Source organism: Scophthalmus maximus, chromosome 7, assembly GCF_022379125.1.
Source record: "Scophthalmus maximus strain ysfricsl-2021 chromosome 7, ASM2237912v1, whole genome shotgun sequence".
NCBI classification, from domain to species: domain Eukaryota; kingdom Metazoa; phylum Chordata; class Actinopteri; order Pleuronectiformes; family Scophthalmidae; genus Scophthalmus; species Scophthalmus maximus.
Window position 1 is genome coordinate 1,855,016 of NC_061521.1, and position 26,175 is coordinate 1,881,190.

The 26,175-nt window shown below is 43.5% G+C and overlaps 1 protein-coding gene across 7 annotated transcripts in view; it reads right to left on the minus strand.

Annotated features, from left to right (window-relative positions):
- Positions 1–26,175, minus strand: part of LOC118315728 (protein inscuteable homolog) — a 45,760-nt gene that overhangs the window by 3,924 nt on the left and 15,661 nt on the right. For 5 of the 7 annotated variants that reach the window (XM_035643237.2, XM_035643236.2, XM_035643234.2 and 2 more), the window contains 9 exons: positions 24,472–24,563; positions 13,353–13,719; positions 12,383–12,435; positions 12,153–12,276; positions 11,123–11,236; positions 5,317–5,442; positions 1,615–1,786; positions 739–917; positions 408–474 (listed from right to left, as the gene is read on the minus strand). In XM_035643237.2, the coding sequence (XP_035499130.1) occupies positions 408–474; positions 739–917; positions 1,615–1,786; positions 5,317–5,442; positions 11,123–11,236; positions 12,153–12,276; positions 12,383–12,435; positions 13,353–13,719; positions 24,472–24,530 (1,261 nt within the window). In that variant the 5' untranslated portion in view covers positions 24,531–24,563. Of the gene's footprint in view, positions 1–407; positions 475–738; positions 918–1,614; positions 1,787–5,316; positions 5,443–11,122; positions 11,237–12,152; positions 12,277–12,382; positions 12,436–13,352; positions 13,720–20,933; positions 21,203–24,471; positions 24,564–26,175 lie in introns of those variants that run through there. The other 2 variants (XM_035643240.2, XM_035643242.2) reach the window with 2 other exon arrangements.

Consider the following 26,175-nt stretch of genomic DNA (forward strand, 5'->3'; position numbering starts at 1 on the left):
AGATAAGAACAAACTGACATTGTGCAGATTATATTAATTCTTAAGTCTCATTCTATGATGCTAACTGGACTTAATGAACAATTACTGAGGAGTTACAAAAATTGCACACAATGGCCCAGGTCCAAACGGAAAACATATCCATCCATCTTTGTATATGAAACGCGTATAAAAGCAGATGATATAAATAGTTTACTTAGGGGGGAAAAAATACTAAACCATGATGATCATGATCAGTGGTGCTAATGCACAGATATTACCTGGTGCTGCCATCTTGAGGATTAAATTAGAATCACTCCATGTTAAAAAGTAGTTTCTGGGGGATTTTGTTCAATCAAACTACAGTTTTGCACCAAAAGAAAGAACAAGGACATGAAACGTTTCATCAAGAATCATAGTTTAGAGATTACCTTGCTCTTGCAGGACTTCAGAAGCACACTGCTCTAAGACTGAGAGGTTCGCCAAGATTGTCACAACCTAAGAATCAAAGGGAACAATGAAAAAGAAATGGAAAAGAAAAATACAAGTTGACACAAATATATGGATGTATACATGCTTTTCTAGCTTGTTAGGTGAGAGCTAGGAGAAAACACACCACGTTTTGTACAGCGACTGTTTACTCAAATATTAGAATTTGAACACAATCACAACCTCGTGCCGCCCTTGCTCAGGTCAACCTCCAAGTCGAGGTCATTCACAAGGGAACACGAGAGAAGAGAGCACATGGATGCACATGCGTACCTGGTCTTTGGAGTAGGGCGTGTCGACCCTCTGTCGGTCTTTGCAGGCCTGCAGCAGGATCTGGACGGCGTTGAGCTGCAGCAGGATCTCGCAGGCCATGCTGTCGAAGAAGGTGATGTTGGCCAAGGCTGCGGATGCGAGGAGGAACACCTCACCACAGGAGGCGCTCTCGCACAACTCTGAGGGAACAAGGCAACGCTCACTAAGTCGCGTGGTTCCAACATAACACAGCGATCTACACCAATTGTGATGCTGCTCTCTCCTGGCGAACTCCTCACTTGGTTCTGGAGTCATTTAAAAAAGAAACCGACAATTGGGTGGTTTATGGAGTTGTTAAGGGGTCAAACTAATTATCTTCATATTATCTGTAGAGTAAAAAACAACAACAATACTTTATTGTAGTCTTTGTATTTTACAGAATGAACTCAGAGGCCCTGACAAGTATCTTCTGTTGCACACAGCTAAGTGAAATTTAATTACTGCAGTAATTCTGTTTGCTATTGAAATGTATGAGGTTTGCCAAGATAAAATTCTATTGAGATCTTATTCAATTTACTGGGCTCTCATTGATATGATTCGGTTGAACACAATACAAGGAACTCTGTTCAACATCGAACTAGAGCCTCCAGAATTACCATAATTGAACTTGAACTTTTGAACCTTCCTGCTCTGAACCTGTTATAATAAACCAAAATGAAATAATCCTACATCAAACCCTTACTTATCATAAGACTGATGATAATATATATAATAAGTAAACCAACCCTATTATTTTATTAAATCTCTTAGGTATTTCTTTTTTGAATCTATTAGCAATTCCTGGGTGAGGCCTCCTCTGAGTCCAGGGGTGATAACGCCGTCAGTGCCATGACTCACTGATGAGCGACGTGACGATGTCGTGCATGCTCTCCAGGAAGCTGGCGAGGTGCTGCGTGGACGTGTGGTGAGGTGAGGTGATCTGAGCCACGACCGCCGCCGCCTCGGCCCTGGCCGCCTCCACGCTGCTTTCGTCGGTCAATATGTCCGCCAGGCACAGGATCCCATCCACCTGCACGTTAGATGACACGCCGTACACAAAAATAATTAATCATAACCTATAATAGTCATAGAACTTGTGGGAAATTGGGAAGTTTAAACCTCCAATCCTTTGGAAAAATCATACGTATGTTTTTCTAATTGAAGTGTTATTTCCCAAAATCATGCTGTGTTGGTTATTGGGTTGGCATATCTCTCACTTTTGATTTCATCTCGTCACTGTAGGGTTGATGAAACTTCTACAGCAAGACTGGCCAGACAGTGAGTTAGGTGTCCATGACTAGCTTGACTAAAACTATGGCAATAACGTAAGGAGTGAATGTGTCGCTGAGAAACTAATCTGGCCAGCATCGACCCAATGTGTGTGCACCATGAGGTTTGAGAAAAAGGAGCTCAAAGTTTACTCAAGGTCATGAGGTGGTTTTGATCTCATCTCTGTCTATGATTTGGTTGTTTGAGTGTAGAGACGTAGAACAGATCTATATCCACTTGGTGGCAGTGTTGCACAGTTCATACAGTCTGCACTGCTGCTGGTTGTTACAATGTACCTGTGTGTATGTGTGTATGTGTGTATATATATATATATATATATATATGCAAGTCTTGCATATCAGCAGGTGTTGAAAAATCAGCACACACTTTGGAAATGCTCAATTCAAACAATTAAAATCCATCGTCATAAACCGCAGCATCCTGATGGTCACCCAAACCGTGTCCTGGTGACTAAACTGCATTTCATTAGAGATTGCTCTTTTTCTTTATTGCAGCAACTCCTCATTGTAATTACTGACATGATTTAGCAAAGAGCACATTAATGCCTCTGACGCTCTGTCACCACCAGCCAACTCCACGGAAACATAAAACACCAGTCAGCTCTCGGCCTGACGCACCTGCCGCTCCAAACCTGCCCCGGCGGGCACCAAGCTTCACAGGGCAATTCAACTCTATTTGTCATGTGGCACTGGGCCAACGCGACCCAGTGACGTGGAACAATCCACTCTCCATCCCCTCCCAATTCATCTACCCCCCCTCCTCCGTTTACCCCACACCCCCTTGTTCCAAAAATAAAACATACAATGTTCCCTAGCTCCTCATTTACCTCACAACGGATGTATCCCATTCAGCTGGTTCTCAGTGCAAACGCTAGATAACTTCTCGTAACTTTTGAGAGTCGTAAACAAAAGTGCAGAGTCTTAAAACCTGTAGCCACCAAATGAAAATGTGTAACTTCTCCTCCCACTTTGGCTCCAGCTTCCCCCCTAGATCCTCAAATGGATAAACAGTATAATGGATGGCTGGATGAATACCTGGCAGAGGATTGGCAATTCTATTGGTCAAATATCCTAAAAAAAGACTGTGCTTACAGTTCTTAATCCCATGAATCCCCGTACTCCTAAATGATGGATCGGAGTGAGTGGGAGGTCCTACGGAAATCATAAAGGTCAACCTCACAGTGCCTCAGAAAGCTTCACTGATATCATCGCCACATCCCAGTGTCCATCCACTGACCACTTCTTCCACTTGAAACCAGAGATTGAGCCATAAACTCCTCAGGACATTAGAGATCAAGTGAGACGTAGAGTCATTTTGTCATACACTTCTATAGAAACTGACTTCTTTTGGTGACCACTGGAGTCGCCCTCTGCTGGTCATTTAAGAGAATACAGGCTTCAGGCACATGTCATTTTTTATACAGTCTATGGATGATCTCTCTCTGCGTGTGCGTGTGCGCGTGTGCATGTGTGTTCGCAACAACACTGCAGTTATCAATCCTCCTTACTGGAAGTTCTTTTCCTTCAACGTCTCACTCATAATCAATACTTTCCCCGTTCACCGTTTTTTGTTCCCGTTGGGAATAAAACCAAGGAGTGTTGTGTATGTTAACCGGTGAGCAGTGCTGGTGCTCACCGGCCCCTTCAACAGTGACAGTTGTGTTTCTCAAGGCTGAGCGGTCGCCGGTGAGCGCTTGGTGGCGCAGGCTTGCCTGACAGCCTCTCTCCCGGGGGGGGGGGGGCTGCTTATCTGGGGCGGACATTGGTTCCTGTTAAAAGTTTTCACACTTGGATGATTCATGCTGTCCCAGCTGCTCTAGATGCAAAACACAGTCACCGCTGTGGCATCATTATTATCCGGAATCCGGTTATATTTGTCTTGCTGTAAACGCTCACTTGACACAGGTGCGCCTGTTGTTTATTTTGGTTGAATTCTCCAATGGGAACAGACGAGGACAAAAAAAGAAGGAAGTATCATTAGTTTTCCCTCTCCAGGCCCCCCCCCCTCCCATCCCACAGACAAACACAGAGAGGAGTCATTCAGGTGTGACCGATCAGGAGGTCTCCTGTAATAATCTCATGTCTGCATCATGTCGTGTATCTACTGTATAGAAAAGACACGCTTAACCTTACACAACGCGTGGTACGCATTCTCTCACTGAATCCATATCCTGAAATGATGCAGCTAGTTCACCAACCCTGAGGTGGCTGCACTCATGAGTGAACTCATTCTTGCAGATAAACAGAAGGCTGGAAAACTCAGCTACTGCAGTCCAAGGTTTCTCAGTTAGTAGATGAACCTGTGGAGCCTTTGCGGGTCGATGTTCGCCTCACAAATAGTAGAAAGAGGCTACATATGAGCAATTATTCCATCGTGAGACGTAAAACAAAGAAAGTGTTGCTTCTCACGTTCGGCAATGAATTCACGACCGGTATAGTGACTGGTGAACGTGCCTGCAACATGTGTATCAGAAAAGGTTGACTGCAGTTCAAAACAAGTGTGGAGATACAGTATATAAAATGTTCTGAGGACAACCTATTACAAGGAAAGGATAATTTAATTTCCCATTGAAGAAACAAAAGTTCTTGTTTCTCATTCAACTGTGGGTCCTTCGATTACATGATTACACACTTGAATTCTGTGCAGCCAGTCCCCCTCCTCTTCCTCCTTTTCCTCCTGCTTCCATTGTTGGCGCACATTCGCCTGTGAAAACAAACTGCGGCCCCATGGCCATGACGGGGAAAGTGGGAGCAGGTCCGAATGTGTGCAAGACAAAATATACTGTGCTGCTGGGAAGAGGAACAACTGCCTGTCTGCGATACAACTTCGCGGCTGATTAGTGTAAATATAATCTGTCTGGACTGGAGGTAGCCAAGGTATTTTACTGGAAGTACTGTACTTACTTACTTTTGATTAATGTCATATCCCTCCTTCTACCACTCTCTCCGTCTCCCTCTTACACATCGAAAACGTAAAAAAATGATATTACAAGAGTACTTGGATTACTGCTCATGCACCGTTTCCCTACCTATTTCAATTGATTTCTTACATCTGGCCGTGAACTACGGATGAAAAGTTGCCTTTAAGGCCAACTGTGGCTCTTTTATCAGTGATTGGTGGGCTTTGTCCTTGATAAACACCCAACTGTATGAATTTAATAAGCAATCAGCTGTAATCATCACCATGCTCCCAACCGTGGAGTTAACGTTTTTGCGAGTTAACTTAAAAAAAAGATCAGGCTCAGGTCAGGGTCTTTCCATATTCACCAACCTTGTCCAGCTGGTTGATGCCCTCCTCCACACAGCAGATGGAGGCCACTGTTCTCAGAGCGTGAGCGTACAGGTCCTTGAAGCGGTCCTGCCTGCAGATCTTAAACAGGGCCACCACAGCTCCTTCCTGTGGAGGGACAACATGTGATGTAATAGACATAAGGAAACACACAACACAATACTGCCATGTTGACAAGTTTAGTCCCCACAACAGTGTATCACAGATGTTATAAATGCAGGCTCGAGCTGTGTGTCTCGCCAGGTAAGTGTGTGTTAATCCTGTCCTGCTGTTTAACAATCGCGCAGCATTAGACAGTGTTTAGCCGGAGGTGGAGGTCATGCTGCCGCACATTTTCACTTTCGTCGCCGTGCGCTTTCATCCGTCGGCATTGTTGGCATGACTCGAATTTGTCGTAGCTCGATACGACCTGATTGCTGCTGGCAACTCCCACGGTTTACATGCCGCAACACAGGTCACATGTCACTTACGCCTGTTCCAGACACTGTGTGTATCATATTCAGGGCCCGAGCGCCGGCCAGCAGGAGGCTGGCGAAGGCTCTCTGGTTATGTATTGTTAATGTAAAGACAGTGGCACTTAGTGGAGCAAACTGAAAGATGAAGCCAACTGAGCTACCTGCATTTGTGATCATAGCTGGACTCTCATATGCAGATTTTAGATTTGTTTATTTGTCTAGTTGACAGTGTTTGGTACAGGTAGTTCTCTCTATATTTTCAGCAGCATAACTTAAAGCGGGGCGTAAAGGCGGTTATGCTGACAAACAACTTTCATTGAGACTACAGCTCTTGTGAGACTTCCACAGGCCTGACGTCAGGATCCACGCCACCAAATTATACACCGCACATCGTGATCATCTCTCGTCCTGAAGCACACGTGAGTGTGCGAAATGTCGGATCAAATTGCCCCCTGCTAGACTTTGCCGTGCCAAAAGCAGCACGCTGGTCTTAAAAGAGCACAGGAGACCTGAAATGACCGATGGACTCAGCTCCGCTCAGGGAGCCTGCCAACCCCAGAGCCTATCGAATGGCTCAAGCAATTTATCATGTTGGATAAAAAAACCAAAAACAACAGCCAAAATATACACATTTCATGAATTGAAAACACTGAGCAGAAAAAAAAGATGATTTGCTAGCCATAATGGCTAAGCATTTTCCATTTGGATGATGCCGGTGTAAACAAACAAAAATAGCTCCTGTATTGGCTCCGTGTCTACACTAAAGCATCCCTGTGACAAAAAAAAACAACACTTGCAGGTATTGAATTCTATTCACTGTGCAGATAGAATTACCAGGAGGAAGACGGAGCCGGTAACTACCACTATTATCCTAATAAGGCCATTATACTGCGCTGGTATGTCTCATGCGCGGCGAAGGCCACGCTGCCGGGGCTTGGAGTGGCTAATCATTCTGCCCTCTGGTCCGACCGCTCCTCCCTGTTCACTGCCTACACAATATTGGTTCCGCCATTCCTGGAAGAACCCGCCGACGCCGACAGACACTTTTCATTGAACCTCCAGAGAGGCTCGCCGGCTGATTGAAGCAGTGATGAAGAGGCTGTTGATCCCGTTGTTTCCTGTGACGCAGATGTTGCTTCAGCTCCCGAAGAGAACGGCCGAGTCTGCGGACAATCTCCGAACACTTTTGAGCTTTACTCCTTAGGTTCAAAATGAGCCTTTTGAACCACAAAAATTAAAAAGTTTTGTTGAAATGTGAACTTTTACTGCCTAAAATTCCAAAGATTTCCAAAAAAGACTTACTAAGGTGGGACTATGGCACCCTTGCATTTGCCCGTTCTAAGGAATCTGCACTTTCACAATTACTTTTCTTTGTTGTCAAAATACTAAAAATGTATATTTCTACCCATGTGAATCGAGAGTGCAGAAGAACTTGACTAAAGTTGGAAAACCTTTTCATAGTCAGTGGGATTATTATTGCAGTTTTTAGCCGTGCTGGCAGCAGCCCTGTCTGTCCCTTTGGTTCAAAGTAAAACCCTTTTATTGGCTCTGGGATGGACTGCCGTGAACTTTGGTACGGATGTCCACGATGCACAGAGCGTGAATCCCTCACACGTTAGTGATCCCCCGACCTTTCCTCATCACCATGAGGTTCACATTTGTGGGTTGAGCGAAAAAACTGGTGACAGCTGTTGGATTGCCATAAAAAAAATTGCACACCCATTGTTGTCCCTCCTGGGATGAGCTGTAATATTCTTATTGATCTGTTGACTTCATATGTGTTTTCCAATACATTGGATTTGGACAAAACACCTGCAAAAACTAATGACATTCCCACCAGCCTAAGTTGTACTGTGCTGTGTCTAGTACTAATCAGTAAATATTACAATGCTAATAAAGTGAGCAAGCATCTATAAAATGTTATAGATGCTTAACATCAGCATTGTCATTTTGAGCATCTTGCTGGCGTTATGTGGCTCAATGTAAAGCCTCATGGGGACACTGTCATAACTGTAGATTCAGTCGGCCGAATGTCGGTTCACCCTCTTGATTCATCCTGGTCTTTCATGTAATTTTGGTAGTTGTCATTATGCCATATACCACATCTTTCTCAATCCACTCTTCAGTCAGAAATGGATCAGAAGGAAAATACAAGCCCCAGTCTGACAACCAGACTCTTTGTTCATTCCATCTTTGCAGACTTTCTCCTGCTTTGCCTTTTTCACACATCGCTGGGCTTGTCGCTGGGCTTCCCCCTTCCCCGTCAGACAACTTGCTGTTCCATTGTTTCCACTGACTTCACACTCATCCTTTAAAAAACGAAGATCACATTTATTCTCACACTCATCCACTTTGGTGCGCTAACGTCTTCATTTGGAAACTTGACTGCTCGATGTAAAAATTGCCCCTCTATCCGTGTGCTTTCACGTAAAAGGCCTACACAGCGTGTAATTTCTTTCCATCTCATCATTTTCTGAATTGAACTCTGTTCTGCTCTGGTACTGCTCCATACTCGCTCATACAAATACACTGCCTTTTCTGGAGTCGCAAGAGGATGCGGTCCGCTTACTTCTTGCTCTGTAAACGAAAGGGTTGTTGGCGAAGAAAAGATAGTCTCACTGTGTTCAACAAAAGGTCGGTGGAACACACTGTGTGAAGCGAAAACCTCATGCTTGCCTTCCAAAAATAGGTTCATTCTTCTTCTTTCATCTCTAAATATCTCTCTCTTTCTTGATGACACATTAACTCTAGCCAGGCCCGAGTCACTGCCACGTCACACTCTCCCACACCCTGCGAACTGAAGGGTTCAACCAGGACACATTTAGATCCGGAGCCAATCCGTACACTAAGACAGCAAACTCTCTCATACATCATGACATAGTGGCGCTGTAGTATTCAGTTTGATTCCTGGGCGGTGTGTGGCTCGGTATTAAACACTCTCAGCTCATGATATTGTTCTTGCCGTGTATGTTCTGTGTTTACATGTTTGTTGGTTGCTTTGTTTCCTCCCAGAGTCCAGAGACATTTATCGCTGTGACACAAAAGATGAGGGAATTAGACCTGTCTTTGTATTGTTTTAATATGTGAGGCGTAGTGTGATTTTTGTCAGTATTAGTGGGTCATCAGATGGATGGAGTTTGGCAATCATTTGTATGATTTGTTCTGACCTGCTTGTTTTACCAGATGGTTGCAATTCATTCAGTCGTAGCAAATCAGTCACCGTCGTGTGATTACTCCGAGTTTGACAAGCTGTCAATTATGGAAAAGTGATTTATTCAATACTAACCACATGTATGAGGAAAATGACAATCAAACACTAGATGATTTGAATTTGTATAATTTGAGAAGGAAGATGGTTCATCCCGTGCCCCACTTTTGATTTAACACCCAGCCATACAGTTCCCTGCAGCTTAAGATCATGTTTAGTGTCTTTCAGCTCATTGTGATTGTTTCTTTTGCTCATCACAGTTTTGATTGAGTCTCACGGATCTCACTCGTGTTGTTTCCCACAACAGACAGCTGTTTTCACCTTCTTAATTCCAAATGGTTGACGGACAAAGTTGGAGACAGGCTGGTGAAAATATAGTGGCGCATTGAACACAGACAAATATTCCCCTCAGGAGCTGGTTGAGACTAAATCCGAGCAAAAGGACAGTGAATATTGGCCAGGCATTCATCAAGTCCAAATGAATGCTAGTGTTGCTCTATATCTAACTAAACCAAGTGGGCCAAATAATAAAAAAAAGTTATGTTAATTTTTGTGTTTAAAGGTTGTCTCTGCTTCTGATTAATTCAACTTAAAGTACCCCAATGCGTTTTTTTTATTTAAAAACACTTTAAGTTTGACAGTCCTCAGAAAATGAATTGCATTGATAAGATTTTCTACAAAACACAGCGGCTGACTTTATGACCTAACAACAAATAACCAGCTGAATAAGCAATGGAATCATGGAAAAGGGATGAAAATTGCAAGTTAATAGATAGATAGATAGTTATAACAGAACACTTGTGGAGCTTTCACTGCCTGAAACTGTCTGGTATGATCCTATTTACTGTTGTAAAACTCCACCCAGCAGGAGGAAATCAACATGATAAAACCTCAAAATCTTCAGATCTATTCAATCCCAGTCTGGATGTAAACACAACTATCCCTCTCACGTTATTCTACACTGTCTGCTTCAATACCACATCTTTAACCTTCCGTCCCTTCTCCTCTCCTTGCACACCACACATCTCACTCGCTGGGCGCTGTCTGGCAACAATGGTAAAGAGACAGAAGTATTATCAGGTCCCCACCCAAGCATTCAAACGGCTAATTGTTGTTATTCAAAAACAAGTGCGTGCAGGCTGCGGAAAAAAGATAATGAGTGAATAGCTTGGACATAAGCTAGACGACACGCACCGCTGTGGACGGTGTGCACGGGACAGTGTGACAGACAGACGGGTGGAAGCTAATTAATTCAGATGGCAGGTGGACTTTTTTTTTTTTGCATTGGGTATTCATTAGCAGCCAATGGCAGGAAGGTTTCCCCTCAGACGCCGCCGTCACGGTTTGGGCCCAGCAGGCGCTACGAAAGTGATTCAGGAAACTGAGAGGTAAAGACGCCCCAACAACCTGCGTTTGTGATCAATGCTTACACTCCTAATGGGAGCTGACAGAATTGATCTGACAATCTGGGAACAAATATGTGTGTGTGTGTGTGTGTGTGTGTGTGTGTGTGTGTGTGTGTGTGTGTGTGTGTGTGTGTGTGTGTGTGTGTGTGTGTGTGTGTGTGTGTGTGTGTGTGTGTGTGTGTGTGTGTGTGTGTGTGTGTGTGTGTGTGTGTGTGTGTGTGTGTGTGTGTGTGTGTTTTATCAAGATCTTCCTTGGAGCGGGCAGCTAACTAATGGCTAACTGAGACTTGCTGTCTGGTCTGTCTCGTCTTATCTCACAATAGAACCGAGGCACATATCAAGGGATGCTGTAGCTGCAGGTCGGCCATCCTGACGAACGAGGGTGAACACAATAAAAGGTGGAGATAATCATAACGGGTGCGGCTAGAAAGAAGCAGGACGAAATATCCAAAAAGAAGTCAGCTCAGCCAAAGAGTCTGAATGAAAAACCACAAACCTTAGAATGAAATACATCATACTGCTGACTTGTCACTAACCCCGGGATCTCACAAGTTCTGGCACAATCACGAGCATCAGTGGAGGAGCATTTATCTCAAACACACATTTCCATGGATGTTCATGGTCCCAGTCTGTAAAATGATTTTCCACTCGAATCATACCCACAATTATTGGTTTAAACGCTGCCGGAGCAGGACAGAGAACCAATATGTCTACAGCACCTTGGCAATGATGCTGCAGAGCTGAGGTCCGTCCTGGGTGAGGGACAACAGGTTGCTGATGGCACTGCCGATGATGTGAATGTTGTCCGATGATTCAATCTGTTTGATCAGGACCTGAGAGAAGAGCAAACATAGAGGGGGGGGGGGGGTTGTCATGGACGTACAAATGCAGTGCACACTAACAATTCATTGAACAATGTTTTGGGATATTATCAATGGACTTAATTCATACAGCACTTTTCTAGTCTTACTGCGAGCAACAGCTCATTACTATAGCATCTTTGAAATTGTTCTTATGGATTAGATATACCACCACCGGATGATGCCCATGTCAGAAATTCTGAACATTGAAAAATGCACACACATTAAAAACATTTTTTTTTTCTATATTTCATTCCATGAGGTAATATTATTTGGATAATTATATTAATTTCTGTCATTGCATTCTGTAACTGCAGGCTAACTCACGTATAGAGCAGTCTTACGTTTTAATTTTAAAAGTAAATAAATCAACCTTTAAATAATGATGATTACACAATGAGAACATCTAAACTCGCTGTACAACGTTTCAAGAAATGAAAGGCAGTCATCCATCGTCTGTGCGAGCGTAATCAGGGATTCATTAGACTGAAAAAATAAATACGCCGTCCACTTTACCTCAATTCTCTAAGTCACACAAGGATGACGTAATCCTCCACAAAATGCTGAACCCATGTTTACTCTTCTCCTCCATTTACAGTTACTCGTGCCGGGAAACAGCACCGCAGTTGATTTGGCGGGCGCGCACAGACACACGTAGATCTAATACTGACTTAAAACCTAAAATAAACCAGGCACAGACTCAAAAAGACGACAAACCAGGCAAACACTCCACTTGGTCAGAACAGCACTCAGGCTGCACCGTCGGCTGCCTCATCGCTCCTCCACCACATGTTTAGGACTTGTGAACTTGCCACAAACTCCTGTAAGAAAATATAAGAACCCGATGATAAGAGCACTGGGTCTAATGAAGTGAACACCGATTACACACCCGGATCTCGTTCGCCAAGGCCATGTCGATCATGTTGCTGAATGAATCGCTGACATCAGTGAGGATCTCATGGATAGCCTCTCTCATGGACTTGAGGAAGAACTCGTCGTCGGTGTGAAGGCACCTGCGGATGGAGAGGGGATGTACCGAAAACCTTTAGAAACTTGCTATGAATCGATCCACTTTTACGGTTGATGTTTAGTTTTGCTTATGATTGCGTGGAGTATTACCTCTCTGTAATATTAGTCAGCTCCATGCACTTCTCCAGTAGAGATGTCTCATACTGCAACAAAAGAAAAACCCAAAAGATAGAAGTGAATATGAGAGCATTTCATTTACCTCATTTCAGCAAATCACAGAGTTAGGGACATTTTGTGATTTATTCACAAAATTGCTTAGGGACACGTAGACAATGGATGAGAGTACAGTGTATAGTGGATTGCTGTAGGTTCAGTTGTAATGCATTTTGTAAATATAATAATACATAGTAATTCATTATTTCACCACACACTAATAATAGATTATTCTGTTTTTGTGTGTAAAAAAACAGTGTAAAGGGTAAATTTAGTTTGTACATGTCGGTGTAGCATGGTAACAATACATGAACATGGTATCAGATGAGATAAAAACTATTGTCAACTCAATGGTAAATGATTCCTTTTCTTATTTTAGCTTTGATACTGACAATTGTTTTGTAACTTCCTCCGTTCTCATGCTCATTTGTGCGTTCATACATTGTCAGCTGCTTATATAATATATCTCATTTGAAATGTTCTAAATAACACGCTAATATGAACTTAATTCACCTTTTTACAAGTTGGAACTCTTCTTTCTATACATTGACTTCACATCATCACCTTTAAAAGGATTTGCACTAACCCTGATAGATTTGTGATGATTCATCAACAAAGATCTGACCACTTCTAAATCAGATTTGCAGTTTTTCATCCACTTTGGTAATTGATGATATATGATGATACCAGACCTGTGTTGAGGTCTTGGTGGAGGTCTGTTCAATTAATTGGACTGAAATATTAATGGATCTAAATCTAAAATTAGGCTTTTTATGTAACAAAATGAAAATGTCTCTCATATTTGAGTGGTGTATCAGGAAGTCTTCCCTTTTATCTTCCATAATTCTCAGTTTAAAACTTAAAAAGCTGGACATGAATTCCAACCTCTTCCCAAACCCAGGGTTACCTTCTGCATCTCGGGTGGCGTGCTGCGGGCGGCGCTGTACTCGTGCACCAGAGAGCGAACGTGGCAGTTGGCCCGCACGGCGGTGCCGTGGACCCTCTGCCAGCGTCCCTTCTCCAACCGCTGGAACATCTTGCCGAGCTCAGTGCTGACCACCAGTGCTCGGCGGAGGAGTGTCTGCAGGTTGTTCCTGGCCACGTGGTCGCCGGCACCGACTGCGGAGCCCATGATCAACTCTCCCTGCTGGGAGTCCTCCTCCACTCCGATGGGTTTGGCTTGGAGGACACACATGCACTCCACCTCGGTCATGTGGCGCAGGTCCTCCATCCAGCGCTGGACAGAGTCCACCTGGAGAGATTGCATCCGGCTGCTGTGGGAGAAAGCAACATTAGGATCTTGCTTCTCAATAGAGATAATTGTGTGCGTGCGTGCGTGCGTGCGTGCGTGCGTGCGTGCGCACGCCCATGTCAAGTTAAAGATCAGTTTTTAAATGAGGACAGAGATTAGGACAATAGGGAAGATGGGCATTTATAGTGGCTTGAAAAATGGTTAATAATTAATACTTTGATTGAAAACCTTATTCACTTAACATATGCAAAGAGAGTGGGTAACAGACACAAGGTATGAATATGGTTCAATTTGCGTGGGTGGACCAATGTGTGCACAGGTCAGAGGGAAACTAAAAAATGACCCAATTCTTTGGACAGTTTTTGGATTCCAGTTATATTCATGGAACACATTCGAATAACATCGCATGGCTCGGAATTAATTCACTCTTATTGATTATTGTTAATAGTCAGAGAAAATTCTGTTTGCTTCCAAATGGATTTGCTAAGAGGAGATCGACACAAGCTCTCACTTTGTTTTCTTAGCAGTCACTCGCTATTGATATAACGATGAAAGGTACAAATTAGTTCACAAAGAGGGCGACATTTGTGCAGCAGACATACAGTATCACACAGATACTGCATGTGTGTGTGCTGACTGCAGCTCCAACTGATTCATATGGCAAAAACTGAATCGTCTTTGCCGCCTTCACAATAACTAACAGTCAGTAATTAAGGAAGTGGTAACTTACAAATTCAAACTGCTAGTTTGGACAATGACAAATCATTTTCCTGGCTGTGCCACCCGGGTCTTCTCATTTTCTTCATTCCTTCTTTCCCCCTTTCCTCTATTATTCCTTACTTTCATAGAGTTTGGTCTGATAAATAAAATAACTCTTTCTTTGTAACGTGCGGCCTTTTTAGCTGACAAAGTCAAAGGTCACCAAAAAATGAGAACGCTGCCCTTGTCTACACCTGTCTGAAGGGACGGACTTAGTATCACAAACATGACCAAGAATGAAGAAAAAAAATTGCCACCAGGTTTATTCAGTAAAGAGCAATCTATAAATCGTGTTTGTTGTCTGAACCACACTGCCGACACATAAAATGGAAAATGGAAGAATATGGTTGTTTGACTTGCAGGATGTGATCTAACACAGGGAGCCAACAAGATTATCCTAAGAGTCCTTATGCATGCAAATGAAACCCACGCTCTTGAAAAATGAAAACGCCATTAATGCCACGTTTTGGAATGGTAATGCCCAGTAGATTAGCGCATTCCTAAAATCAATGATGTGTACTCGAGGTCAACTATCTGCCAATAACTGCTGGTTAACAACACCCCCCATACACGCGCGCGCGCGCGCGCACACACACACACACACACACACACACACACACACACACACACACACACACACACACACACACACACACACACACACACACACACACACACACACACACACACACACACACACACACACACACACACACACACACACACACACACACACACAGCCACTTAAACCAGGGTTAAGGGTTAGTCCAAAGTCCTGCACCCAGTGAGTCAAAGCTCCCTGAAAGTGGACACGCCATATTGGCAACAACAGACACCTCTGCTTTGAGTCAACACAAGATAAAGGTCACCAATGGAATATCAAATTTCCGCAGCTCACCGGAGACATGGGAATATTGCATTTGTATTGAAATATTGGTTATTCTGGTCTTCAGTGAAGCGTTGTGGCTGTGTGAACACTGAAAACAATCGTCATTAACATCTCCAAGCCGGGTATTGGGTTTCAACTGTGAGTCAGCGCTGGCAAAACGGGAGTGAATCACTAAAAACCCCAAACTTCAATTGCTTCCAATCCACAATCAAACCGTACAGAGGGAAGCCGCTTACTGAACAAAATCAATATTTTGTTTTGTTAAGGTCAGAAAAAGGTCTCATTTAAGGCAGAGGCAGATCAAGTCAGCCGACTGTGAAGACATGAACATAAACTAAGGACAGTGACACCAAATATGAATAAATGACCATAATCCATGTAAACTGATGAATCTGAATCGCCAGGGGTAATATACATTTACATCACACCTATATCTATATTTCATTCATTCTTTCTTTGTTACAGGTCTGCATTTCAAGTTCACTATAAACTAGGAAGCTAGAAACCTTAGCAACAGATTTCCAGACACACAGGACACTTTGCACAGATACACATACTTACACAGACACAGGCAAATGCACACATGTACTGTATATAAACTATACACTCAATGATTTGTCAGCGGTGGAGGAATAGAAATGAAGAAGCGGTGGAATCTGGGGGGCGGGGGGGGCTTACAAGTTCAAAACTCTCCAGCAAATAAATCTCCCTCAGCTCGGAAAAAAGAGGATCAAGATGTAATTAGCTGTAAACGTGGACTGGAATAAATAACCGCCCAGTGCTACAGTGCGTGGTAATCATTAATGTGGAGCTTGCTCTGCTAAGTGGGGTAAATGGCTCCGTGGTGATCTCCACGACTCCTGAGAATAGATGAGATATGAGTTTTAGTTTAACTCGAAGTGAGTAAAGAAATTAAATTCTCCTTTGATGTTTGTTAGGAATAAAACACTACTGAACCTAGCTTCAGTTACCCCCCCCCCCCCCCCCCACACACACACACACAAAAGACACAACCTCTTAAAACCACTCCAGTTCTGAAAATACCTCTTGTGAGAGATTAATCACACAAGTAAAACTGTGACTAAATCTAAGTGAGTCCAATTTAGCCACAGAGCCACTGCCAGTAAGAGGTACAGCTGAAGAGGAGGTGGAAAGAGCCCTCAGTTAATAATTGGCATCATTACCTTCTTTGTTTCACCCAATTAACCTACTGTAAATACATTTTTTTCCATTTCTTTTGGTTTTTTGATGACTGACCTGGAATCTCTTTGCCCTCAAGAGATTCGGAGAATTCAGAAACAGAGAACCAAAATGGATGTTAGGAGTAAAAAAAAAAAAAAGTCTAACAATATATCACATTCTCTTCATATCACTCCCAATATGGCAATTTTCAAACCATTTTCCACAGTTATGTAACAGCATCACACGAGGATGAACCCATCTCGATTTACACACCAAACAAGCCACAGAACGCCCCCCTCACCACCGGTCGGGGGGGGGATTATAATAATAGGTTTGTTTTCCAAAGGAGGGGAAGCGGTGCACTTCAGCTCGCTGGGAATGACAAATATTTACATGCAGGGCCAAGAGAGGGTCAGGCGACAGCGGCTCCATTATCCCAGACAGGGATCCTGTGGAGATGAAGCGGCGGCAGCGTCTGCTGCTGGTCACTGAACTGAGGGGCGGAGGCAGCAGCAGAGACGCGGAGAAAAAACGCACCACGAGATTCAAATATCTTTGTTTTTTTAATCAAACTTGAAAGCTTATTGCATGCATTTCCCCGTTTGTGTTTGCCGTTAATGGTCTCTCCGTGTTATGATTAAATTAGTGTGTTAATTACGATAGTTAGGTACTTTTTAGAACTGTACTGTACAGGTATGAGACTATGAAGTCATGTCAATTAAGCATTATTGGAAATTTAGATTCAGTCGGGTCATTTTTATGGGATAATATATTTATAAAACGGGATTAGTGACAGGTTTCACTCATGGTGAACAGTTTCTGATCCTACACAGCTGTTAACAGTGTGCAAGCACTTTTCATATACACATGTAGAACACTCAGAAAGTTCTGCACCAACACATTGTCTTTCTTTGGGATTTGGTATTGTTGACTAGGAAAATCTGTAATGTCACTAACCTCAAAAAAATGATTGCAGTTATTATGAAACTATATAACAAACATAACCTTCCCAAAAAAATGTCCTGAACTTAAGTAAGGAAAGATCTGCAGGTTCAAATTATATAACGTTCATACGGAAACAGAAATCTGTCCTGGCTGATCAGCGTCACCAACGTCTGAATCCCACACAGATCTGCACGCAGGAAATCGGGATGGTGCACTCAGCGAGTGTCATGGTGAGCTCACGATTCCTGTAACACATCAGGTGAAAATGATAACTTGGGCTTTTAGATGATTATTCTTTTTTTTTCTTCTGCTTCTCAACACTTCGTGTGTTTGAGGCACATCGAGTCATTCTGCCCAATGAGTCACCAGGAGGCTGCTGCGAACGCTCGTGCGTGCGTGCGCGCGCTCTTGTACTTGTTCGTAAAAGTGAAGGGTTGGCTCCAGAGTTAAGATCACACCTGGGTTAATGTTGAGGTCAGGGAAGTAGTTAGTAGTTCAGCTTAAAGTTACGGGGAGTAAGGGGCGGGGTCAGGGGCTCGCAACTGCACATTAACACATAAATCAAACGTGGGCTAAAAGCCATACTTCCATCATGTTTACTACATTGTTTTTCACTGGATTGTCTCATCCGTCTGCGATGGCTCAACGGCACCGACTGCAGATTGATCACCAGCTACTTGTGTCAATTTGCATTTTTCTTTTGCAGATTTTTCTAGAAGTTCAGTCGCCTAGTGAAATATTCGTGTAAGGTCTTTCTCAGTTCTTAGGAGTTAGTTCCAGACGAGTGATCTGCTAAATTGTTGCATTACTACTACAAAACATAACTTCAAAATAAAGGCGATACAACCTTTTACTTCTCACCCCAAACAGGTCTATTAAAAGGGTATTTTCAACAGACACACTTGGCCTTTACAATAACTTTATATTCACTAACTGTTGCCTGTCTTTTAATTCATTTCTGTCCTAACAACTTAGGCTAAGTTACGGACAGCCGGGGAAACCGGGTGAAAATTGCGAAGGCGTTCCATTCCTTTCCCAAGTGTCAGAATTGTTGAAACTTGAAATGGTTTGTCACTCGTATGAACCGTACGCTGACGCGGTACATTTTCAAAAAAAACTCCGTTCCGTGACACCCGACCGCTTCACAGAGGGAATCATCTGCTGACAGCAGCTCCGAGCTGAGGGAAACCCTCGCCGAGCGAACGAGGAAGGAAGCACAAAGGCAACGCTTGATGTGGCACACATACGAGCCTCTTGCAGCATGTCTCATCGCGGGGCTGTGAGTCAGTGTGTTTGAGGCTCCAAAGAGCAACCGTATCCGCATGGAAACACACTGAGCGTTCATCTCCCAGCTCGCGTGCTGACTGTGGGTCATCCGCTAATCGAATCATGGAGATAATGAAAATAAATTGCAATGAAAAAGGTGCTTTTAAACCGCAGTGACTGTCACGTCTTTGCCCAACATACTGTATCTGCCAACAGCGTGTCGCAGTGCGTGTTAGTTAGTGAGCGGCAGACGGGCCGGTTCAGAAGCACGCGGCGCAGCACCTGTTGTCGCTCCAGTGTAGCAGTTATTGGACAGCAGGAACTCATTTGTTCCTCAGGGGTGGTCGCCAGTAACTAGGCCCTTGTTCATGTCACTAGAGGCTCGGAGTGATCCAGGTACAATGGTTTATGAGCACAGTTTACATCATGTCTCCTTCTCTTTGGTCGGCCGCATGTTGAATGGGTTTCTGTGGATGTCCCGTCGCCACCAAGTCAACTGCACAGGGACTGACCGAAGGTGTGGACATCCTGTGTGGCTCAGTCGGGTTTAGAAATGCAAAGTAAAAAATAATGAGATAAGATACAGGTGCTTAAAATGGAACTTCTGACAGAGAAGCTGGACATTTTACATGTCGGGGTCTTAAATGGGATTATACTGAAACAATTTGGCGAAGGACTTATAAATTGGAGCAATTTTCCATTTAAAACCCTTCCTGTGTCAAAATTTTAAGAATTTGACTTGTGTGGAAGTAAAATGCATAGCCGAACTTTAAGTTTTAGACCGCTGGCAGGGTAAGAATCGCAATTTCTTAACGCCCCCCTGGGATTTAGGGAAATTTTGATCCGCCTACTATTTTCTGACATTTTATAGGCCCAAAAAATGTATTGATTAATTAGGTAACTGGCATATTCAATTCATATGAAAATAATATCTGTCGCATCCCAAGTGACAAGGGTAGCAATTAACTCCGATGACCTGGCTTCAACTCAGCTCGTGTAAACAAGGACATTTTTGACTTTAAGTGTTAATTCTTCATAAGATATTGAACTAATGTGGAGTAACCAGCACCAAAACATTACCGCAGTCACGTTAAAACAGGTTAAGTTATAAATGGATATAGTTCAAAACGTTTATTTAGCAACATTAAGTCAATTCTAACACTGCTTTATGTGAATAAATGTAATATTCATATCCAACATGAACAAATGTCAGCTAGTGTTAGTTAGGTGTTAGGTAGCTGGTGACCTAAGCGGAGTGAAGCCATATCATTAGTGTATTTATATGACAGCTCAGATGTCAAAACTCACCATTAACTGTATTTCCGTCAGTTTCTTTCAGACCCCTCTCATTTATCTCCTGTACATTCATAAAACACAGCTTTGGGATCTACCTCAAGCTTAAACTTTCACAGACAGATTTTGCCTGCTTATCACAAATTAAATAGTTGTGCCTGTCACGGTCTTTAATCAATAAAAACAAACGCCTGTCAAGTTAGATAAGAGATCGACAGGCTCCGTGCCTTGATTCTCTCAGAAACTATCCATATCACAAATGGATGCAAAAGCTTTTGCCAAATGGTTTAAAACAACATCTGGAATTGTCCGTCCATCGGCCGCATGCAGTATATTACCTCCCAGCAGCAGCTTGTTCAGATGGGAAACAGCAACATGTGCTGTTATTATTTCTGCTTTGGATCTGACTGCATTGAGTTCAGGGTATTATTTCCGATTCAGGACAAAACCAGCAGGAAGGAGCCCTCCACCGTTGTCCAGCGTTTGCTTTGCATGAACGTATCAGTGTGACGCCTGATGTCACGTGAAGAGATGGAAATGTTTCTCAAATAATACAACAGAACCACAGTCCAGTCGGGCAGAGTGGATGGAAATGTGGGCAGAATGAGCTGTGAGATTTGAGGACCAGACCATTGTGGCTTTGGCTTTTGACTGAGAGAGGAAACAAGAACACTCTTGTCCCAAAGAGAATTAAATATGCAGGCGTATGTACAGAGACCAAATAGGATGTCCATGCATTCCTCTTGTGCTCAAAGAATGGAATATTACTGAACAGAACTCGAGGGTACAGCTCAACTGGAAACTTACATGAACGCTGCCTCGCTGCGTTAAGAGATCCCATATGAGCTAAGTAAATGATAAAAGAGTACGGCTCATGGTTCTTTTCAAAACGTGCAAGTCACCTTAGGATTTAGGAAAACGCAAGCCTGGGTCTTCTGGGTGCAGGTCGAGTCTGCGCCCCTCCTGAAGCAGCGCAGGGTAAGAGGATATTGTGGCAACACACTGGTACAGTTTAATCCTGGCAGCAGGGGCAGACATCTGATTCCCAGATGTTGTCAGACGGCCTCTAATGTGCAGCCAACACCGGATTCACCTACAACGGCACACACCAAGCAATGTTTCTCTCTCGCTCTCTGCCTCAGCCCGTCCACCGTCCAGCTGAGTTTTCTCTGTCTGTCTGATTCAAACTCCTGCCTGGTTACATGCACCGTATATAGGCATAAAAATACAGATATTGCAGGCATATGTGCAAGACATTATACTGTGGATCCGCTCTGTCTCTTTATGCGTTTCAAACCATATCCAGCTGACTCTTCTGGTTTGCTCCCCCTTTTTTTCCCCTCTTCGTCTGTTTGCCTCACATCAGCAAATCCAACTTTTCCAACACTCCTACGTTGGTTGGCTAACAAAAAGCTGCAACATAAAAAGACATATATAAAAAAAGACGCCGCAGAACCCTTGTTTACCAGACTCACTGTGCAATGATCTGCCAGCCATTTTGCGACTGAAACCTGAAGCCCAGATCGTCCAGACAAGCCAATCTGGGCACGGCGCTGGTTTCTACTTTGGAGATGTTTGTCAGCTGAGTGCGTGCATGCGTTCCATCTGTGTTTGCAATTTATTTTAATACAATTCAGTCACTTGGTCCCCTTTCATCAGCTGATTTACGGCCACGTGTGGCAGACGTGGGATTTGGGTTTGAGTGTGTACGTGAGAGACAGACAAAGAAAGCTAGTAGGGGATGATCTGTTTGTTTATGTGTGCGAAGTGTCTGGTTATGCCGTGACAGCTCCGACTGATTCGATATCCGAGGGCATTCACTGTGCATCCTCTGCAGCGCTGTGAGCATTAGTAAACACAAAACTGTCAGAAGATATATATTCAAATTTATCACCAGTGACTGAAGTATTGTCAACATCAGCAGCTGATGAAGAGGCTTTTCCCATTTTAAAAAAAAAAGGAGTGGGGGGTCAACATCTGGTACTTTCACAACAAAGATATAAATCACGGCTGTGTGATAAGAGATTTTTGACTTGTGCGTCGGCAAAATAAAAGAGTTTATTTAAAGATTGGTTGTCACGGAAGCTTGAAAAAAACACAGTGTGTTTGGGCTGCAGCAAGAGAAAAGTGAGATGTGAAAGAAAAGCAAATCGCCAGTTTCTGCTGTTGTACTTCACAGACGGTGTGTGTGGCTGCAGGGTTCAGCCGTGCTCAGCTGGCAGGTTTGTGCTCCCTGTCAACTGAACGTGTGGCCGCAGCGCTGCTCTGTTTTGACTTCAGTTTCTGATTGTCCGGTATGTGCTCTCGTTTCTTTTCTGTTTCTTTTGTTTTTTTGTATCTTGGTCACACGTGTCTGACAGATTTTTCAGGTTTTCATTCGGTGGAGATCTCCTTGCCTTTCATGTGCTGATATTCACCTCAGATGTGGAATCCAGTTGTGGCCAGATGTTTTTCAGGGTGGGTGCAGGGGGAGGGAGTGTGAAGGCTGGTGTATGTGTTTGCGTTGTCACTAAAGTTTTGACCTTTGCACCGCCTGCTATTGATCGCCTCTAACTTGTTGATCTAGAATGCCAATATATTGGTTTTGGGGATGTTGAACCAACAATTTGATGACGCTTTAGATGGTAAATATTTCCCCAGGCAGATATGAAGGAGGTCAGGGTGTGATTTTTCTTTTTCTTTCTCAGCAGCGTCTGGGTTGTGGGTCGATAAGATCTTGCGGCCACACATGAACAAAGTTGAGCTCATTTCGTCCATGAAGATCTTGATTTAATTCTTGCGATTTTGTAATTATTTGACAACTTAAAGCTGCACACAATAATGCATTATATTAACCATTTTAACATCTTTCTGCAATTTGATGGTTATCCGTCCTGCAACAACGTCTGCTACGCCAACACTGCTCTCACGAAGAGCTCTGAATAAACCAGATTTATCTATAAGATAATCTGTAAATACATTTAGCAGCAGGGTATTTCACTTTGCAAACCAAAATGCTAAAAGAGGAGTGAGTGTCGGACTTCCATATGCAGGGTCACCAGAAACACTTCTCCAAAGGAATTTAATCGTTGCTTGGTTTTTGCGGCGTAGTCTGGACAAACTTTAGCCCTGTGTTGAAATAAAAACCAACAGCCGACGGCAGTTAAAACTAAAGATCTGAGGGTAGCTCTGCTGCCGCACTCCTTGTGGATCTCCTTCCTAAGTGTGTTTGAGCGCTCACGAGTTGTTGTTCCTGCTATCGTGAACCGCTGAGAAACCAGATACGACCTGCTTTTCCTGTGATTTCGTCATCACACGTCTCTTCACAAACCACAGAGGGTGACTAATGACACAACGAGACCCCCGTTCACCGCCGTGAACCCCGATCTCTGCTCCGCTGATGGCTGCTGATGAGACCAGCGGCTGTTGCGCCGCCGCCACCATTACAGAGCATTATCAGAAGGAGTCCAGGGTTGTTTATTGCCATCATTGTCATGATTGTCGGCGTGTTGTTTTGGTGCGTCTGCGTGTTTTGACATGTATGTGACGTGTGTCTTGAGGGATGGCCATAGAACAGTGCATTCAACATGGAGCAGCTTCACGACTTTTCACCGACCAGTGTTAACTGATGACGTAACTTGACGAGCAGAACTTTTTGTACTAGTCACGTTTTATCGTCCACTGGATGAGCTACAAGTGGCTAATGCACTTGGGCGAAGCGAAGGCCCTTCAGTGGAGTTCGAGTGTCCATCGAGCAGCTTTCACCAGAGCATCACGTGTTACACGTGGCAAGTTTTTGTGGGGATCGAGCGCACCAAGCCAAGTGCACTGCATGTTGCCTTACTTGTCAAACTAACAAGTGTTAGTGGATGTACACCCAAAAATATCATGGATTGATTTTCTGCAAATATACTCAAAAGGATCTGACAGCATAAATACATACATACAGTATATGCTTCTCACCTAAGATTGCCTTTTGTGATTTTTGAATAAATGACTTTTCTGATCGACCTATTCATCGTGCTGATGGATACGGTTTGTAACATATGTGAGTAGCAGCATGACGTGAAAACTGTAGTTTATTAGGTACTTACTGCGATGTCAATATGGATTTCAAGAATTATTTTTTTTCCGGCCATTATTACATCATCCCTCTTTCAATATGCCATTTTACCAATTCAGCAAAAAAAACTTTTTGTGAGTTTTAAAAATTTCAATACCAAATTGAAAATGCACATAAAACCAGCTCTATGGAAACGTCGCTGTTGGCTTTGGTACCTCCATTTTATTTTGGTGAATAAAACCAAAAGTATCCATGGAGGTGTAAACTTCTAATGAACTAAATAAAACCAAAACTCTGTGTGTGTGTGTGTGTGTGTGTGTGTGTGTGTGTGTGTGCGCGCGCGCGCGCGCGCGTGCGTGCGTGTGCGTGCGTGTCAGACTACTACCGCCACCACTTACCTCATGGGTGATGAAGAGAGGGAGCTGCTCTGTCTGGAGCTGCTCTGAGGAGTCGCCATTTTGTCCGAGGCCGTCTTATTTCAGCTCCGCACCTGAAACACATCACATGCAACATTAACATCCAGACTGCAGCGCATGAATGTGGTGTCTTCTTCATTTACCCAACTTATTGTTCTTGTTATATTTGAGAATAAATTGTGGGGGAGGTTGCGTTTTATCAAATGCAACCGCATCAGCACACAGCAACGTTCAACATACACACTTTGAATGCAGTATCACACACACACACACGTGAGCGCACACTTTGCATCCTCTTGGCTGTGTTGCTTGCCACCGCAGCGTTATCCACTAGAATATCTTCTTATTGATCCGCCTGCAACCTTTCTATTCTTGTCTTGTCTTTTTTTTTTTCTTCCTCCAAGTAATTCAATTATCAATAAACCCCCCTGTTTTAAATAGCTGCAGCCGCTGGTGTGCCAATGGAATAATATTTCTTATCTTCTAATTTATTGGCTGGCTGCCAGCCAGTGACTCTCCTCCTTACTTTGAGCCTGAGAAAAAGAGGCTGACGCTCTTAAGTGCCCACAACTTTATTCCACTGTTTTATTGATGTATCCCATTTAGATTAGTCCATTCTCAATTGGGACGAGCCATGGATGCCCCCCTGCCTGGGCCACACTATAATCCTTTTAGTTAATGATATCCTGCAGTGCTGTGGTTACAAATTTCATGTTTACTGTAGAGTATAATTAGCAGGTAGTTACAAAGGGAGACTATCTCTGTCTCTCACGGACACAAACGCACACACCCTACAAGTGTCACGGGGCAGGTTTCAGCTGTGCTGCCCTGCCTTTTTAACTACATGCTTCCAGAGGGTTACGGGATCGATAGACTTAAACAGGAGGACTCACAATGAAGCAAGTGAGACCAGAGGGAGGAGTGGTGCAATGCGAGATGTCGCTCGTTCTGTCCCGTGTTGGTACAAAACAACTGATCCATTTTGTGGAGTTCAGAGATGGGAGAGAATCAGACACAGCGGCGCACCAGAGGAGTCGCCGATTTGGTTTTACCGTTTGCTTCGATTGCTCCGGAACGTTCTGGGTTACATAATCAAGAGCAACAAAGGGAACTACTTGATGATGGATGAGGAAAATTTGTTTCTTTTTTTTCATTTTTTTGGGGGGGGAGATAAAGAGATACCCAGACAGATGAATATGTAAAGAGATACAGGCAGTAATGCAGGGAGAAAAAGAAGAGGGAGAGAGTGAGTGGAAGATGCAGAGGAGGAGAGAAAGGGAGAGACAAGGGGTCCTTTAACTGCAGTCTTGGCATGGCTCCTCCGGGGCCATTTTCAGAGAGAGCATCACAGCGAATCAGAAATTATATCAGTACTGCGCCAGGACAATGGAAGATGGGAAGACTGGCAGTAAAAAACCCTGTGTTTGGGGAAAAGCCTGCATCTATAAAACTCCGTTAGAAGAGAGTAGAATCAAAAAAAGAATATGAACAAGCGCCAATAGTGTTGCACCATTACACTAATACAACAGAGGTGAAGATAAATTACAGTATATCATAAACGGGCAAGGGTCATAGCCATCGAGACGGATCCAGCAGATTCCATTACATGCTCCTTTGGCTCATTGCGGCACTCTTCTGTGGATTACCATACAAGTGGAGATGAGTTTTCCAATCAAGTAATTCAGT